Source organism: Girardinichthys multiradiatus, chromosome 14, assembly GCF_021462225.1.
Source record: "Girardinichthys multiradiatus isolate DD_20200921_A chromosome 14, DD_fGirMul_XY1, whole genome shotgun sequence".
Lineage (NCBI taxonomy): Eukaryota > Metazoa > Chordata > Actinopteri > Cyprinodontiformes > Goodeidae > Girardinichthys > Girardinichthys multiradiatus.
In genome coordinates, this window is record NC_061807.1 from 14494145 (window position 1) to 14511210 (window position 17066).

At 37.7% G+C, this 17066-nt stretch overlaps 1 protein-coding gene across 1 annotated transcript; it reads right to left on the bottom strand.

Annotated features, from left to right (window-relative positions):
* Positions 1 to 3035: 3035 nt before the first annotated feature.
* LOC124881115 lies at positions 3036 to 10274 on the bottom strand. Its single transcript, XM_047386627.1, has 11 exons — positions 10122 to 10274; positions 9866 to 10041; positions 9506 to 9655; positions 8817 to 8949; positions 8552 to 8729; positions 8055 to 8196; positions 7292 to 7429; positions 5377 to 5435; positions 5122 to 5280; positions 4347 to 4423; positions 3036 to 4031 (listed from the first exon to the last, which is right to left on the bottom strand). Exons 1-11 carry the CDS (start codon positions 10230 to 10232, stop codon positions 3939 to 3941), a joined length of 1416 nt encoding a protein of 471 aa, XP_047242583.1. The 5' UTR covers positions 10233 to 10274; the 3' UTR covers positions 3036 to 3938.
* Positions 10275 to 17066: the final 6792 nt, after the last annotated feature.

Consider the following 17066-nt stretch of genomic DNA (forward strand, 5'->3'; position numbering starts at 1 on the left):
CAGATAAGGCCAAAACTACATATACCCCTGGCAGATTAAGTAATCTTTTTTTTTACCAACATCGTTTTGCCTGGAAGTGGTCCAGAGTGAGTCCTGATGTGAATCTATAAGAGAATGTGTGGAAAGAGCTAAAGATTAAGGTGACGGCAAAGAGGCCTTTCAACCTCCAAAACTTGGAGCTTATCACCAAATATAAATTTGAATTATTATTAAGAAGTTTATTACAAATTTGAAAATTAAAAAATACTTTTAACTTAAAAAACCTTAGTTTTATTACCTTTTTTCCAGATCTGTCATGTTTTCTATCAGTAATAATCTTCTTTGTGGGCCTAAAATAATTTAAATCTCAATCTGGCAGTATGAATAATTTTGAGCTTAACTGTATGTAAATAAGGAATAAAACAAGAGCAGACTAACTTAATACAAGACACTTATAATACTAATGATTTGATGGAATCAGTAGGAGAAAAAGACAAACTACCTCAGATCAGGAAGAACTGTGGTCAATGGTGATGTGTTGGGTTTGCTGGTATCAGAGCGGAGTGTCCTCGTCCTGCATTCTGAATCTGAATGTCTGTCCAGTTTGCCACAAAAGACCTACAGTGGGACATATTAGAATGGTGAAATTAAGATGAACGAATCATTCTTTGATATAAATGTTTTAAACTGATCAGCTCTGAATGTATTTCTGTATAATTCTGAGGTGAACTCATCCAGACTGACTTAGCAGGCTCCCATAGTTCACCCTGGTATATATTCTTTACTTCTGACATCAGTCGCCACGGATTTCCTGGATGTCGGTCAAGATAAACCCTGAATTGTACAGGTAGTGAATTACAGTCTATGGATTTAAAATAAGAGATTGTTTAATACAATCATTAGTTAAAATAAATAGCTATAAAATGCTTAAACTCACCAGGTATCCACCTGCTTGAAGGTCTTTAGTAGTGTACAGGGGTTGGACAATGAAACTGAAACACCTGGTTTTAGACCACAATAATTTATTAGTATGGTGTAGGGCCTCCTTTTGTGGCCAATACAGCATCAATTCGTCTTGGGAATGACATATACAAGTCCTGCACAGTGGTCAGAGGGATTTTAAGCCAGTCTTCTTGCAGGATAGTGGCCAGGTCACTACATGATACTGGTGGAGGAAAACGTTTCCTGACTCGCTCCTCCAAAACACCCCAAAGTGACTTAATAATATTTAGATCTGGTGACTGTGCAGGACATGGGAGATGTTCAACTTCACTTTCATGTTCATCAAACCAATCTTTCACCAGTCTTGCTGTGTGTATTGGTGCATTGTCATCCTGATACACGGCACCGCCTTCAGGATACAATGTTTGAACCATTGGATGCACATGGTCCTCAAGAATGGTTCGGTAGTCCTTGGCAGTGACACGCCCATCTAGCACAAGTATTGGGCCAAGGGAATGCCATGATATGGCAGCCCAAACCATCACTGATCCACCCCCATGCTTCACTCTGGGCATGCAACAGTCTGGGTGGTATGCTTCTTTGGGGCTTCTCCACACCGTAACTCTCCCGGATGTGGGGAAAACAGTAAAGGTGGACTCATCAGAGAACAATACATGTTTCACATTGTCCACAGCCCGAGATTTGCGCTACTTGCACCATTGAAACCGACGTTTGGCATTGGCATGAGTGACCAAAGGTTTGTCTATAGCAGCCCGGCCGTGTATATTGACCCTGTGGAGCTCCCGACGGACAGTTCTGTTGGAAACAGGAGAGTTGAGGTGCACATTTAATTCTGCCGTGATTTGGGCAGCCGTGGTTTTATGTTTTTGGATACAATCCGGGTTAGCACCTGAACATCCCTTTCAGACAGCTTCCTCTTGCGTCCACAGTTAATCCTGTTGGATGTGGTTCGTCCTTCTTGGTGGTATGCTGACATTACCCTGGATACCGTGGCTCTTGATACATCACAAAGACTTGCTGTCTTGGTCACAGATGCGCCAGCAAGACGTGCGCCAACAATTTGTCCTCTTTTGAACTCTGGTATGTCACCCATAATGTTGTGTGCATTTCATCTCTTACTGGTGCAATGTGCAATCAATGAAGACTGGCTACCAGGCTGGTCCAATTTAGCCTTGAAACATCCCACACTAAAATGACAGGTGTTTCAGTTTTATTGTCCAACCCCTGTAGCTGTACACAAAGCCATAAGCAGCAGCACAGAGGACAGCATGGTGACTGAATCAATGCCTCCACACACACGCAGATTGCACATTATTAGAAACAATAGGCTTTATACTTGAAAAGAAAACCGCTCACCCACTTCTTGTCCCTTTGTGTATTAACCGTCAGCAATACTGAAAGTCAGACAAAGTGTAGTGACACAGAGGACCTAGAGTTTATGGTCTCTGGTCACGTTTTCCATCTGTGTAAATATGTTTTTTTTTTTTTTATTGTTTTCTGATTTTCCTTTTCATTTTGTTTATGCCTCTTATTTTAATACAATAACATTTCTCAGAATGGGTTTCTCTTATTGTTCAGCCAGGGAATATGTGAGCATAATGAGTCACACACATTAACCTCCAGGGGTCACATTCACTGCTCCACCTACTTTCTGTCACACCAAGGTGAATGTACCAGCAGAGAGCAATCCAACTAGAGGCTGTTCCTAGAGGCTGGTTTTAGTCTGGTATCTTAGATTTATTTGTCTCATTTCGTAAACTGTTGATGAGGGACGTGAGGAGCATCACATTTAAGTCTAAGTAAAATCATGGAGCAGAGCTTCACGCCACTCCTGGCACATTTGGTCCCCACAAAACAGGCAATGATCCACATCGTTGACCTAAAACTGAGGGAGTAATGATTTTTCAAAATGAAGGATTTGGGAATGTATTTTCAACAAATAAACCAAACAAGGGCAAATACTCAGACTTCAATTTTCTTTATTTTCCTTTCAGTTTTACTGAATTTACTGGATTTACTGCAAGCAAATCCATTTTAATGTACAAAAGAAGCCATAGTTTTGTACCGATGAGAAAGGATTACACTGAGACCCATAAGGTTTTGGTCATAATCTTTATTGTACAAGCAGAGTACAGACTGAGGAATACAGATGGAGGAGTTTCACAGACCAAACAAAATACCCGTGAATGCACATGTTCTCTACTTCTATCCTGACAGTTACTGTTCTGGTTCTAGAAAGCACACAAGAGGCATGCTAATCAAATGCATGAACCTCCAACCTCTACACAGATGACAGAACTCCGCATGTTCTGCTCCATATCTCTAAGGCAAAGCCCAGCCACAAAACAGAAGAAGTCAATTTTAGATGTTTGTATTCAGGATATGTTTTTTATGAGCATAGGTGAAAGTTGCATTGTACCAGATCTTCTGGCTCTTTAGCTCTAAAACATTTTCACTATGAGAGCCTGCATCTGCATTAGCAATTTATTTGTTTTAACCAAACAAAAAGCTAAAACCTGCAGGAAATGTCATCAAAACCACACCCAGTGTAAAGAAAAACAATGAATATTTAATATAATTACAAAGAATGCAAAAAACCTTGATTTTATTATCTTGAAGTGATTATTGAATTACATGGAGAAACCTAAATTACATGAAAGACCTCGGGCTATATCAATAAATTCTTCTGGCAACAACCTGCCAATGTTTTATCCAAAAACTGTCACTTAAAAGACTTGATAATATAAGGCCAACGGAGGGTGGTATGAAATCGTTTTATTCAGTTTGATTAATTGATAAACAATTGGAAATTATTTGCATTAAAGTATTCTGACTTTACACTATTTTATCACATTAAACACAAGAGTAAAACATTTTTTTATCATCATTAATTAAAATAAGTGTAAACCCATAAACCAGATGAGAGATTAAATAAAAACATTATATATCAAGACAGATTTCCCAGCAAGGATGAGATTCATTCTCATATTTAGCCACTAGGGAGAGACTGTAACTAGCACTTTACCATTGCTTCGCAGCTCTATAATTATATCTGATGGAACCCCATACTTTATCATCTCACGTTTGATCTGGGGAACAAAACACAGGAAGTCAGTGCAACACGCTAAAAATTGCAAGACACACAGAACAAAGCTGAACCTCATTTGAGTGCTAAAAATCAGGGTTGAAGTTTGGATTAGGGACTTTGTGCTACGTGGGCTTCTACTTACATATTTCCTAAGTTAAAATAAGTTTTGTTTATATCTATACAAAAAAAAAAAAAAACAACCTAATGCTTAAGATGAAAACAAACCTGATCAGTTTACTGTAGAAACAGTCTAACCTTTCAGACAAGAATGAAATTGATTGTTATCAATAAGAATGAAGTCAAGCAGGTTAGTTACCAGTGTGGTGATGGTTCCAGCATCATTCTCCAGTGATAGTGTAGTGGAGATCTTTGCATTCAGAGCCAAAACATAATCTAAAAGCACAGAAAGTCAACATTTAAAACAGGATTATTAACCCATTAGGGTCCCTTGGCTGTGTTTATGCAAACTGAATAGAGTTTAATCAGGCTGTGTATTCTGGCGTACATTTTCAGTATTTAATATTTTTCCCCCTTTAATTCTTTCATTTGCCTTAAAAATGCAGAAATCTGCATCCCTTTGGCAATATATGAATATGCAATTTTTTTCCATTTTTAATTTCATTTTTCTTTGCATTGGTTTAAAGTTCCTTAAAAATGTCATCATTTTTTTTAAATTTTCCACTAGCTGAAGGTAGTTTGTGAAATAAGTCAACCTATTTCCATAATTGGGATGGAAAACAATAAATATTTTACTGAGGACTGAAGTTACTGATGACATTTATGAAAATGGAAAAGATTTGTACACAATATTTGAGACATAGGTGTAAAAATGTATTTACAAAAAATGTAACAATCAATGTTGCTCCAACTTGTCCGTCATTATTTCTAATACCATTCGCAAAAGAGAAACATATGTATTTATATGTAATATTTCTATTGCAATCTTTGAAAATATTTTTCTCTGCCCAGTGGGACAAAGGTGAAGCACAAAATGAAGGGACCCATAATGTTAATAAAAAACGGCTTTACTTAACAGGCTTCCTTTATCAGATATGGTGATGCTTTAAAACATTGAGTTCTGTCACACTTACATGGTCTTGGGGCCGGTATGAGAGTAGACGCATTTAATGAAGGTGTAAAGAGTGGTGGGAATGTTGTAGTTGTTGTCTGTGCAGGTGTAGTAGTGGAGGATGGTGCAAATGTTGTAATTGTTGACTGTACAGGTGTAGTCACAGGAGTGGTTGTTGGGCCTGGTGACAGAGCAGCAGATAACCAGGAATGTTATCGTTTCAGGAAAAAGCTGATTGAAATCAAACTCAAGAAACAAAACAAAGATTTTCACTCACTGCCCAGAATCGTCACAAGGACGCACCGAAGGTCAGACTGGTACACAGAGCTGGAGAAACTGTGGAGGTAATTTTCACAACAGCTTAAATCTAAAGCTATTAATGAAATGACCAACTAACTTCAGTTACACAACGTCTTGACACAGTTATTTCAACAAACTCAATACAAAGCAGACACACAGCACTCATCAACGATGTGATTAGGATTCAGTTTTGATTAACCCACATTTTCCTCAGTCTTCTCCTCCTCCTCTCTTATCATAATGTTCAAACTTCTTACTATTTATACAAACTGCAACTAAAGCCTCTCTGGTTGGACAAGTTAAAGTCAGGATGACATGTTAAAGTGTTGTTTGAGGTCAAGTTTTAATCTTTATAAGCAGAAATGTGCTGCAACCACAGCTACACCTAGTTCTCTGAATCTTTCAACATCAGTTTTATTTTAACTGCCCGTTAACAGCCTGAGCTCTTGTAATTGTCATTCTTCAATTTAACTTTATCTTTTATTAGCGTACAGTTAAAACTGGAGGTCAACAAACACTGATTTAAAATACTGACTTTAAATTACTTTAAATCAGACTAATCGTTTCCTGGCAGAGGTCAGTTAGGATTATCTCAATTATCTTTATTTGCTAATTTGGGAAAGCCCAGATGATGATATGGCTTTGTAAGCTCCTGATAGGTTAATTCACAGCATTTGAGTTACCTGGGCTGCAACACCTATTCACTGGTGCCAGAAGGTAGTTGACTTTGTGTAACACAGATGTAAAGCAGTTCTCAGAAACCAAATATGAGTTTAGTGATTCAGGACAAAGCTAAATTTCCAGCATTTTTCAGTTTATATAATAACTGTGATGTAAACAAGAACTACGGCTATTTTATGTTAATATTTTGTCACTATCAGTCATGTAAAAAGAAAATTGATTGGTTTTTTCTTCTTGATCTTGAACATAATGAGCAGTGTCCTTGATGTATTTGCCTGCATCTTAACAGTGATGCGTCAAGACCTTCTGTGTTGGTGTGACTCGATTTCAGAGCTGCATTTGACACAACTGATTATAGCATACTAATTGATAGGCTGGAAAAATTGATGGGATTGTATGGTACTGTGCTAAACTAGTTTCAATCTTATTTGACACATATTTCATAATTATAAATCTGGGAAAACAAATATTAATTGTGGGGTTAATCAAGGTTCCATTTTCAGGCCACTTTTATTGAACATTTGCATGATTCCTCTTTGCTCACTTTATAGTGTACTAGCTACAGCATCTCCTACCATATGCTGACGACACACAACCTTATATCTGTGTCTCACCGCTTGACCCTAGTTAACTACACTCACTGAGTCAACGTGTCAATAATAATAATAATAATAATAATAATACTAATAATAATAATAATGATAATAATAATAATAAAATAAGTGGATAGGTCAGAATTTCCTCCAGCCTAATGAGGATCAGACAGAAACCATCGTTTTTGCTCAGCTAGAATTAATGAGGCTAAAGCCCGCAGAACAATGCAGGCTTTAACTTTGAAACAAATTGCCTGAAAATCTGAGATGTCCAGAAACTGTTGGCCTTCTTATCATAACTGAAAACATTTCTTTTACTGCATATTTTGATCAAAGACTCTGACAGATGAACTGTTTATTTTTTATTTCTTTATGCCTTTAATATCTGTTTTTTGACATATTTTGTTTTTATGTTTTATGTTTCTTTCCTTTGATGTCCTGTAAAGGACATCCTTGTGGATAAATGGTGCATTTTGCTTTATTGCTATTCCTCTTAAAAACCCTTTTTTCATGTTAGAGACAACATTTGTTGTGAATTGACCTTATATAAATAAACTGACCTGAACCAGATTTAATATTTAAGTAGTTTTTTCATGAATTAATAAGAAAAAAACTAACTTTGCTTGGACAACAAAGCAGAAGGTGTGGCTCAGTCCTTCATCACCGGCAGATGGTGTCCATGTCAGGGTGAAGTTTCCTGATCCTGATGAACTCTTGGCTACATTGCGTGGCCCGCTGAACAGGAGCTCAGTGATCCTTTAATAAACAGGAGATACACGGTTTGTTAGGTTATGTGAGACAGACCAAAAAACTACTTAATTATGTTGGGAATTTATTGGAGACTCAGGGTTCCCCTCTCAGTTCAACCTACTGCACTCACTAAGGCGCACACAATATCCCAAAGAGGAGGCATCAATCATGCAGTGCATACAGGCTTTATACAGTGAATGGTGTCAAAACAAATTACAATGATTGGTTATAGGAGGGTGGGGAGTGAAATCTATGGGTCAGACTTTAGACCCCCTTTAGTGGTGCAAAAGCTTTACCCATCAACCCCCCACACCCTCACTCGCCCTTAAAATGACACATTTTTCCCCCTAACACTGGATGGTGGGTTTTGTTGGCATTGGCAAGTTTTTTCATTGATATCATAACTGTAATGCTCTGACAGCTGCAGTAATTGCTTAACTAGAATAGATTTTTTTTTAGGTTTTTCACTGTTATATTTTAGGTTCAGTAAAAATTCACCAGAAAGCATATAAGTTGCTTGTTTAATTTTTTTAAGCATTGATGTTGCTTCTGTTGGAGTCTTTATTACATCAGATTTGATTCAACTCCAGAGTCCTGAAATGTTGACAAAATGTCTGTAACATTCACTCACACAGCCTGGGTTGCCTCTGCGCTGATGCTGATTTCCAGAATCTGGTTAACATTGGAGCTGATCTGAGCTCCGTTCTCAGGAGTTGGAGGCAGGAACCTGGGCAGATACAGACCTTCTGTGCAGGACGGTGCTGCAGGATCCACTGGAACAAATCAGCAAATCAATAAATTCAGCCAAGCTGAAAGGAGTTGGTCTGTTTGGTCATTAATTCAAACAACTTCCAGCTGTTAGCTAGAAGATAAATATTTAATGTAACTAGATATTTAACCAGCTCAACAGTGCTTATATTAGTTATATTTAGTCAGATTTAGGCTTATTACATTCTGTCATGTACTTTGGGTGAATAGTGTGATTCTCTTTATTAATCTGTGGTAGATTCCAGGACATTTCAAATGTTCACCAACACATCCAACATATTTAGCACAGAAACAGACTTTTCTAATCCAGCGCAGCTCTATGTGGGTTCAAAACATGCTGATCAAACTATGCAGTTATACCTCCAAAAACAAACTGGACAGGGATCTTGCTGAGGACATCGCTGGAAGTTTTCACCTCCTGTGAACCACTGCTATTAGTCAAAGTGATGATCTGTCTTGGAAAGTCCTCTATCACCAGCTGCACTGCATACGGACCTTCATCGGTGCTGTTGGTGGGACTGAATGACAGAATACAAGACTGCAAGAGGACAAAAGGTCCAAATTAAAGTGGAGTCAGAGAATTACAGATTAGGTATTAAATGTTCTGCCAACATTTGATACTCACTGGTGAGACGCTGAGGACAGACGGTGGTGTGCAGGTTTCACACTCTGGACTAGCTGCATATCTGCATCTAATGTTATCTCCGTTAGGGTCAGAAACCAACAAGTTGATGTTTCTTTGACAGTTTGAAGGAACTCTGGGACAGAAACAAAAAACATGCGTCATAAAACCCCTTGCTATGAAGCTGTTTCATGGCTTTGTTTTAAACCTGTCCGACTTGCTCTCCATGGTTTTATCCCCACCATACTTTTAATGATTTTAATCATTGTGTTTCCTAGAAGAACAACTTAGGAACAACCTCCAGAACCATCTCAGTTCAGTTTCGTCTAATGATGAGCTCTCTCCACAGAACATACTGTACCTACTTAAATTTGTTTTACATGGATTAATCTGTTATCGCTTTAAATAGAATTACAGTAAGTTCATTTTGAATAACAGCACCAGCTAAATTATACCATCAAGAAATCCACTAATGTAGCTGATCTTGTATTGAAAAAATTAGGAATTATTTCCAGATGTTTATGATATTAATCATATTTTGCTTCATGTAAATTTCTGGCCTCTGTTTCAGGATGGCTGTCACAGTTTCATCTGCAAATGCTGATTAAAAATATGGAACAAAACATGATCATCTAAATACTTTGCGATCAATAAAATGCACTGCTCATAGATAAAATAAAAAACAGAATTACCTCAGTAGAGGGAGGATGGTGGTCTGTGGTGATGAGTTGGGTTTGTTGATATCAGACCGGTTTCTCAAGTCAATAAGCGGTGCTGTTGCAATTGATACAATCCCATTTCTGTTTTCTGTCCAGTTTGCAGAAAGTAGAAGATAATCAGCTCTGTGATGTTACAGGGAAATAATGCAGCACGTAAGACCAAATCTCTAAAGACCATCAACATATATTTGTCCACATAGAACATAACAGGTTTTTCTTTCTTAAAAAGCAGCCAATGAAGATGTCTTATAGGAGTTTGGCATTTGGATCAGTTCTCTGTTACAATCTAAACATAGCAAAGGATGTTTTGATTTAATGCCGAAGTGGACTTACGCAGCATCAAGTATAGTCAGGACTGTATCAGGAATATTCACAATGTACTCTTTCTGACACCATTCGCCTCTGCTTTCATCAATTACGTAAAGGTCCAGCACACTACAGTTTCCTTCACAAAGCCATGAGTCGAGCTCTTCACATGAGCTGAAGCTCAGCTTAAAAGAATTCAGTGTCTGTGGAGTTTAAGTAAAGAGTTGTTAAAAGCAGTTATTAAAAAAGCAAGTACAATATTTTACAATAAAGCTCAACTTACTGGCAATGCATCTTGCTGAATGTCTCCAGCAGAGTAGGTATAGACAATTCCATAATAAGCAGTTTGTGCACCACTAACCACCAGCAGCAGCATCAGCACAGACAGCAACATGGTGGCAAAGTCAAGGCTTCCAGACAAAGACTGAGAGTTACCAGAGACAAGTAAAGTTATACTTCCACAGAGAGCCTCAGGTCCACACCCTCTACTCCATCCATGAAAGATTTTATGGTATGCCAAACATAATGGACCAGGAGGTTACTTGGTATGAGAAAAATGTCTGATGATGTCTGAAAGATCACATTCAAAAGTGAAAGAATAGATTTAAGATGTGCATTAACTGTAAAGGTCACAAACCTTTTATTTAAACATGAAAATTTTTATATGTTAACAAACTTCTAAACTTCAGCACCTTCTTTTGCAAAAATTAAAACATTTTCTGACTTAGATTCTAACTGGCAAAGATAAAGACTTAAACCATAACTTAAAACCAGTACACAGAATACCGGACTTGGTTTATTAATTAAGATGTTTAAAATGTATGAATTTTAAAAACACGACGGATGCTTATAAACTTGTTAAAAATACCAAATAACTGATGATAAAAACTAAATCAACCACAGTTTGTTTTGAGAAATATGGGACTTAAAAGGAAACATTCAATAAGTTTATAAAAATACATATTAATGTAGATAATAAATTCTGTAAAAAAAAATCTAAAGTGAATAAATCACAATAAAGAACATGTATTCTTTCTTGATACATTTAAGCTTCAAGAAACATTTATTTTTTCTGCAGGGCTCACAATGCGTTCTCTTAATTAGCCCATAGGGGGCACTGTTGTTGCGACTTTCACTCACTAAACCCCTGCTGAACAGATGTACAAGTTCATTAGCCCTCGTTTAAACAGTTTAAATATCTTTGATCAAAAGAAGAAAACAAAGTGTTATTCAGCTAAAATTCAGAGCTACATTATAGAAATACCTGATCTGTTTATGTTCAGCCATTAGGAGCAAAGCTAAACTGTCAGGGTTGGAAAGATCAGGGTTATATAAGGGCTGCTAATACTAAACGGCTGACCATGTTGGTTTATGCAACCATTCCTCTTTGTCAAAATCTAAGCCATGGTACCAAACATGTGGACGGGCTGTTCATTAGCTGGTCATAGCAAATCATTACTATGAAAAGTCAAAATCTGCGCAGAAATCTGGCTTTCAGTTTATTTTCTGTCAGACTTTCATTATCTCATGATCCTCTGATGGCAAAGGCAAGAAGCCTTTCTGTCTTTGAATGTGGCAGGATTGTTGAGCTGGAGGATCTATTGTGCTATCCATGAAGACACAGACAGATCCTAATCACACACCTCAACCCGGTCGGTCGGGCTTAACAGGTTATTTACCAAATACCGCATTCAAAGACCACGTCTCCTCCCACCCACAAATGTGTCCCTTTGGATTTTGAGGGACATTGAAAGATGGAACAAAGTTTTATTTTCTGATGAGAAAAAATATATCTAGGCAGTCCTGATGGCTTCCAGCCTGATGGTGAGATCCAGCTGTAGATTATTTTTTACACAACAGAGTGGAAGAGGCTCCATCATGGTCTGAAAGCTTTTTCCTTCATTGGAACAATGGAGCCTCTGTCATGATTTGTGGGTGTTTTGGGGTTCTTCTTATTATTATTCTTGATTGGTTTTGAATCATGCTTCTGTTTATTATTTTCCTGGTCATGCTTTAGTTTTTGTCTTCTAGTTCATGTTTTGTCAAATTGGGTTTTTGGATCTGGTTGATGTAATTATGAATATGAATATATTATTTAATATTAATATTTTTATATTTATTAAATAAAATTTCGGTCTGTTAAGGGTTGTCCTGTGAATACCAGCCCAGTAAGGCGATGGTATTAGGAGAAAATAGAAAGGTGTGAGACGAGCTCTGGCATTATTGAACAGCATAAACTCTGCACATATATGGAATGAATTCACACAATTTCTTAAAATACAAGAATTTATTAACAAAAATAAGTCATCTCAATGTTGGAATTATGATTATTGATTAATTCATATTTATCAATAATTATAATTAAAAATCATAATTTGAGAAAATTATTTTCTTAATCAAAAATCCTCATTTATGAATCGAAACCAGAGATGTCTTCTGGTGTTGTAATTGTGGCTCAATGCCTTTGATAATTACAACCGTTAAATACTCAGTAATAATTGATAACTATTACCAGAGATGTCACTGTTTAATCGACCGTTTCTGCCAAAACGTGGGGAACTTTTTAACCTTATTTTGACTGACACATCACTCTTGCACAAAATAAACACAAAACGCCTTCTGTTTATCTACGTGAAAATTTATTAACCCAATCAGCTTGATACAATCAACTCTTCGATCCGATAATCCTCACCTACTCAAACATGCAAAGTTCTACACAAAAGGGTAAAATATCTAACTAAACAAAAATAAAGCAAAACAGCAGTGGGATCAACCAGCAGATATGACAAAAGTGATAATATGACAAAGGAATATGGTGTTGAACGAAGCTTTGGGAGCGCAGCCCACCAGAAAGTGTAGCTCAGTGAGATGCAGGCAGTCATAAACCTCTCCCCCAGCAAGGTTGTAAACCCCGAGGACAAAGGATAATAAAACTTTTGGCGGCAAGCCAGTAAGCAGTAAAGTTGAAGACAAAGGAAATGGTTGATTTTCACCATAAGGTTATTATAGCGGTCCAGTTTCACAGCGCACCTGCGCGCAGGTGTTCGCACGGTGAAGACACAACTTGAGGAGCGCGGCGGCTTCAGAGTCCAAACACCAAGTTTCAAAACAATGGCATGCACATACAATTCAAAACCCATCAGACTATAAGTGGCAAATCTAATCGCACTAAACTCCTATCTCTACCCTACCCAAACTATTCCTAATAAAGAAATAAAATAAAAGGTGTATTTCACTTGAAGTCTTCCTTCTGGGGCAGCAAGCGAGAGAGAGAGAAAAAAAATAAGGTTAAAAAGTTCCACACGTTTTGGCAGAAACGATTGATTAAACAGTGACATCTCTGGTAATAGTCAATTATTACTGAGTATTTAACGGTTGTAATTATCAAAGTTGTTGAACCACAATGACACCAGAAGACATCCCTGGTTTCGATTCATAAATGCGGATTTTTGGTTAAGAAATTAATTTTCTCAAATTATGATTTTTAATTATAATTATTGATAAATATTAATTAATCAATAATCGTAATTCCAACATCAATGTCAAACATATTTCAATCAACAAACTCTTTACTATGCTAAAACAATCCAACTAAACTACCAAGCAGAATTAAAGAATAAAGACTAATGGACTATGTACAATATAAACAAGTTGATTAAAGATGATTAGAAATCATGACCAAAAGAGTGATGCAACATTACCATGCAATGTTTATGTTTGAGAACCAAGGATTATCTTGAAGAATCTGGAAGTGAGGTGAAGTTAGTCTTTGTACTAACCTAGGCATTAATTGGCATACCTTTAGACAACCATTCACAATGCAAGATCAGATAAAATATTATTTTAATAAAATAATATTTAAAGAATGATTTGCTGAATAAAACCAACCTTCTGGATGACCAATTCTCAACAGTGTCTAATTAGCTGTCTTTATTTAGTAAAATAATATTTAAAGAAATATTATTTTGAATAAGAACCAAATCTTTCTGGAGAAATGGGCTTAATGGTGTTTACTTAGTTTTCAAGTTTGGTAAAATAATTTTTAGGGAAATATTATTTTACTGTATTGAAAACTAACAACCTTTTTGGGTAAATGATCTTTAGCAGGCAAGCACGTGTTCTTAGCAGTTAGCGGTTAAAGCTAACAAAAGAAGCTCATAGCTTATCATCAGAATCACCCATATACCTTTAAAATACCATTAATAAAATGGTTAAAATGCATAAACATGGACGGCACGTTATGGCAGATCTTCTGTGTTTAAAATCACCCTTTAAATAAAGTTTGTCTTAACTTTAACAAAAAAAACACAAACACAGAACACAAACTGAGTACGTGTGCTGAGCAGATAGTGAACCGTGCTGAGGAAAAGTTGTCTGGTGACGAAGTTTGAAGAAAGCATCCACAGTGAACAAAGAGTTAACTGCAGCTAACCTCTGTAGCTATGGGATGGGGTGGCTCGTTCTGTCGGCGGCCAAACTGCACGTTACAGCTGTAACCACGGTGATGCGGTCCCGTTGTCCTTCCTTCAGACTGGGAAAACTGCTCCACTCGGCGTCGTAGAGACAGGGTCTCTGCTGGGAACTCTCTGGACACAGTTTGCTTCTGTAGACCTCAGAGAGAAAAGTCAAGCCACGCTTGTACCTTAATTACCCCGTTCATGAATGAATAGCGGATACAAAAACAGCAATTCATTCATACTTAACTTAGTGCATATGATTGCATGATTGTATGACACTCTTGGATCTAGTTTGAAGAGTTATGTCTGCCAGCAAAGAGACATTAGGGCTCTGTGTCCCTCCGTCCAGATCCTCTAGAGATCAGCATGGAAGAGGTCAGTTTGTGGCAAAAGCGGGGGTTTTGTACGGACAGTGACATCACGGGAAGTCCACTGTTACCCTCTTTCCTGGCTGTGCTGGAAGTAGGTTAATGCAATTTATTTTGAAAGTCCCAGAAAAGTCCGTACCGGACTTTCATGTTGTAATCCATGGCTGTGGGTCCCAACATGGTTATGCTTTCATTTCATAGTTTACTAGTTGTGTTTCTATTAGTTTGTATTCAAGAGTCTCTGTTCTGCTCCAGCCACGTTTTGTTCTCTCCTGTCTGTTTTCAATAATCTTCATTCGGTTCACCTGCACCTAGCATTCAGTCTCCTCGTTTCACCTGGTTCTTGCTCCATATATACACAACTGTTCTGTTCATTCCTCACGGAAACATTTTGGATCATTTATCTCTATTCATGTCATGTCCTTTACTCATGCCAAGCCTGCCTTGCCAGCCTGCCCATGTCTGTTTTGCCACTGAAGTAAGTTTTGTTTATTAAACCTTTACTTACCGTCATGCTGCCTGCTCATCTGCATTCTGGGGTCCTCCGTCATACCAGCCGTAACAGCTTCAGGTTGTTCAGCAGCATCAAACCACAGCTGGGTATGTGGAGATTTAGCAGTGGGCATCTCTTTTGATTGAGGGTCCTTGTCTGTGTGTTGATGACTGAATTAATCAACAGGACAATGCTGCAGTTAACAACTTCCACTGTGGCAGAACAAAGGGTTAATTTCCAAATACCACACAAGCCCAGTTTAAGAACAGTTTAGTTAAGCATATGTTAATGGCGTGTGGAAGGACTAAAGTGCTGTTATTTCAAACAAGCATGTAGGCCTGTTCAGAAACAGTCTAGCTGTGGCAATAATTATTACATCTTGCAGCTTTCCAGGTCACCTTGACATTAAAAGTCCAGAGTGCCAGAAACATTTTTGTAAGTTACAAAATGAGAGTAGATTGGTTGGAATTTTCACATCCACACCAATGAAATGACTGTGTAAATACACCCTTCTTAGTATCAAATGTTGGGATTTTTTGGAACTTGGTAATGATGTACTCAGTGTTGTGAATAAAGATCCCTGTGTTGGTTTTCAAGAGGGAACCATTTGTCTTTTTTATCATTTTATTTAGGAATATATTGTGCCACTGCCTTCTTCAACACCATCTGACAGAGGCCTGTTTCCAACTGAATGATGTATTTCTTTTGGATCATCTTCTTCTGAACTACTTCCCATACAAGAAGTTTGTGGATGTATGAAAAAGCAAGTTTTGAAAATAAAATACATGTGAATTTCATAGATGGCTTTTGTAAAGTCATCTTCATCACATGGAGCAGAGTTCCCACCAGCCTACTAGAAACACAAATCAGGCATGTCTACATGAACCTTTGAAGAACAGTGGAGCTCCTCATTAATGAATCCTTGTTTTTGACTTAAACCTTTGATCAACCAATTAACATCTAGTTTGAGTAAATGTCTTCCATAAATTAGCACTTTTAAATGTTTTGTCTCTTGCTGCGGTTTTTATCTTTTTGCAGTTTGAAGTTCAACTTACAACCTGGTTTTGATCCAGCTGTGTGAAATAACGAGACTGTTACCTAGGCGACTGTGGCTCAGTAGGAAGAGTAGTCGTCCTGCAATCAGAAGGTTGTTGGTTCTATTCCAGCTCCCCCCTGCCATATGTCGTGGTGCCCCTGGGCAAGGCACTTCACCTCAAGTTGCCTACCGATCTGCGTATCGGTGTGTGAGTGTTAGTGAGTGCCATTGGGTGAATGTGGCTCTACTGTGAAGCGCTTTGAGTGGACTGTATGACTGGAAAGGCGCTATATAACTTCAGTTCATTTACCATTTATTCCTCAGTCTCAAGACTTGGATCAGGAGCGTCTCACAACCAGTTGACTGCTGAATGTTTAACAGAGATGTAATATCACAAATGAACTAATTGCACACATGGCATCCTATCATGGTAGTATGATTGAATTCAGTGAGCTCCTAAGACTGATCCAGTCTTTCACAAAGATTAGTACAAGTAGTTTTCATGTCGAGGTTCTGGATTTTATACACCTGCTGTGTTAGGGAGAAAGTCTCAGTAGCTTTGGTAAAATACTGCATGACATCCTTAATTGAGAGAAATAGGTGTGGAGATACTTTTCCATTAGTGAAGCCTCAAATTGACGTTGTATCCAGAAAACAACCTCAAACATGCAGCCAATGGCAGAAAGAACCATCTTCAGCATGAAGAATATGGACTGCAGGAAGCGTCTGTAAGGACCAAACAATATCTTCATTTCATGATCGATGTCTGTGTCCAGGATTACATAAAGAGACGATATGATCTGGGCTTGTCCACTTCTATAGTTCTTAGAAGTACCTCCAAGTATTAATGTTGTTTTAGACAGAGGGTGAATGA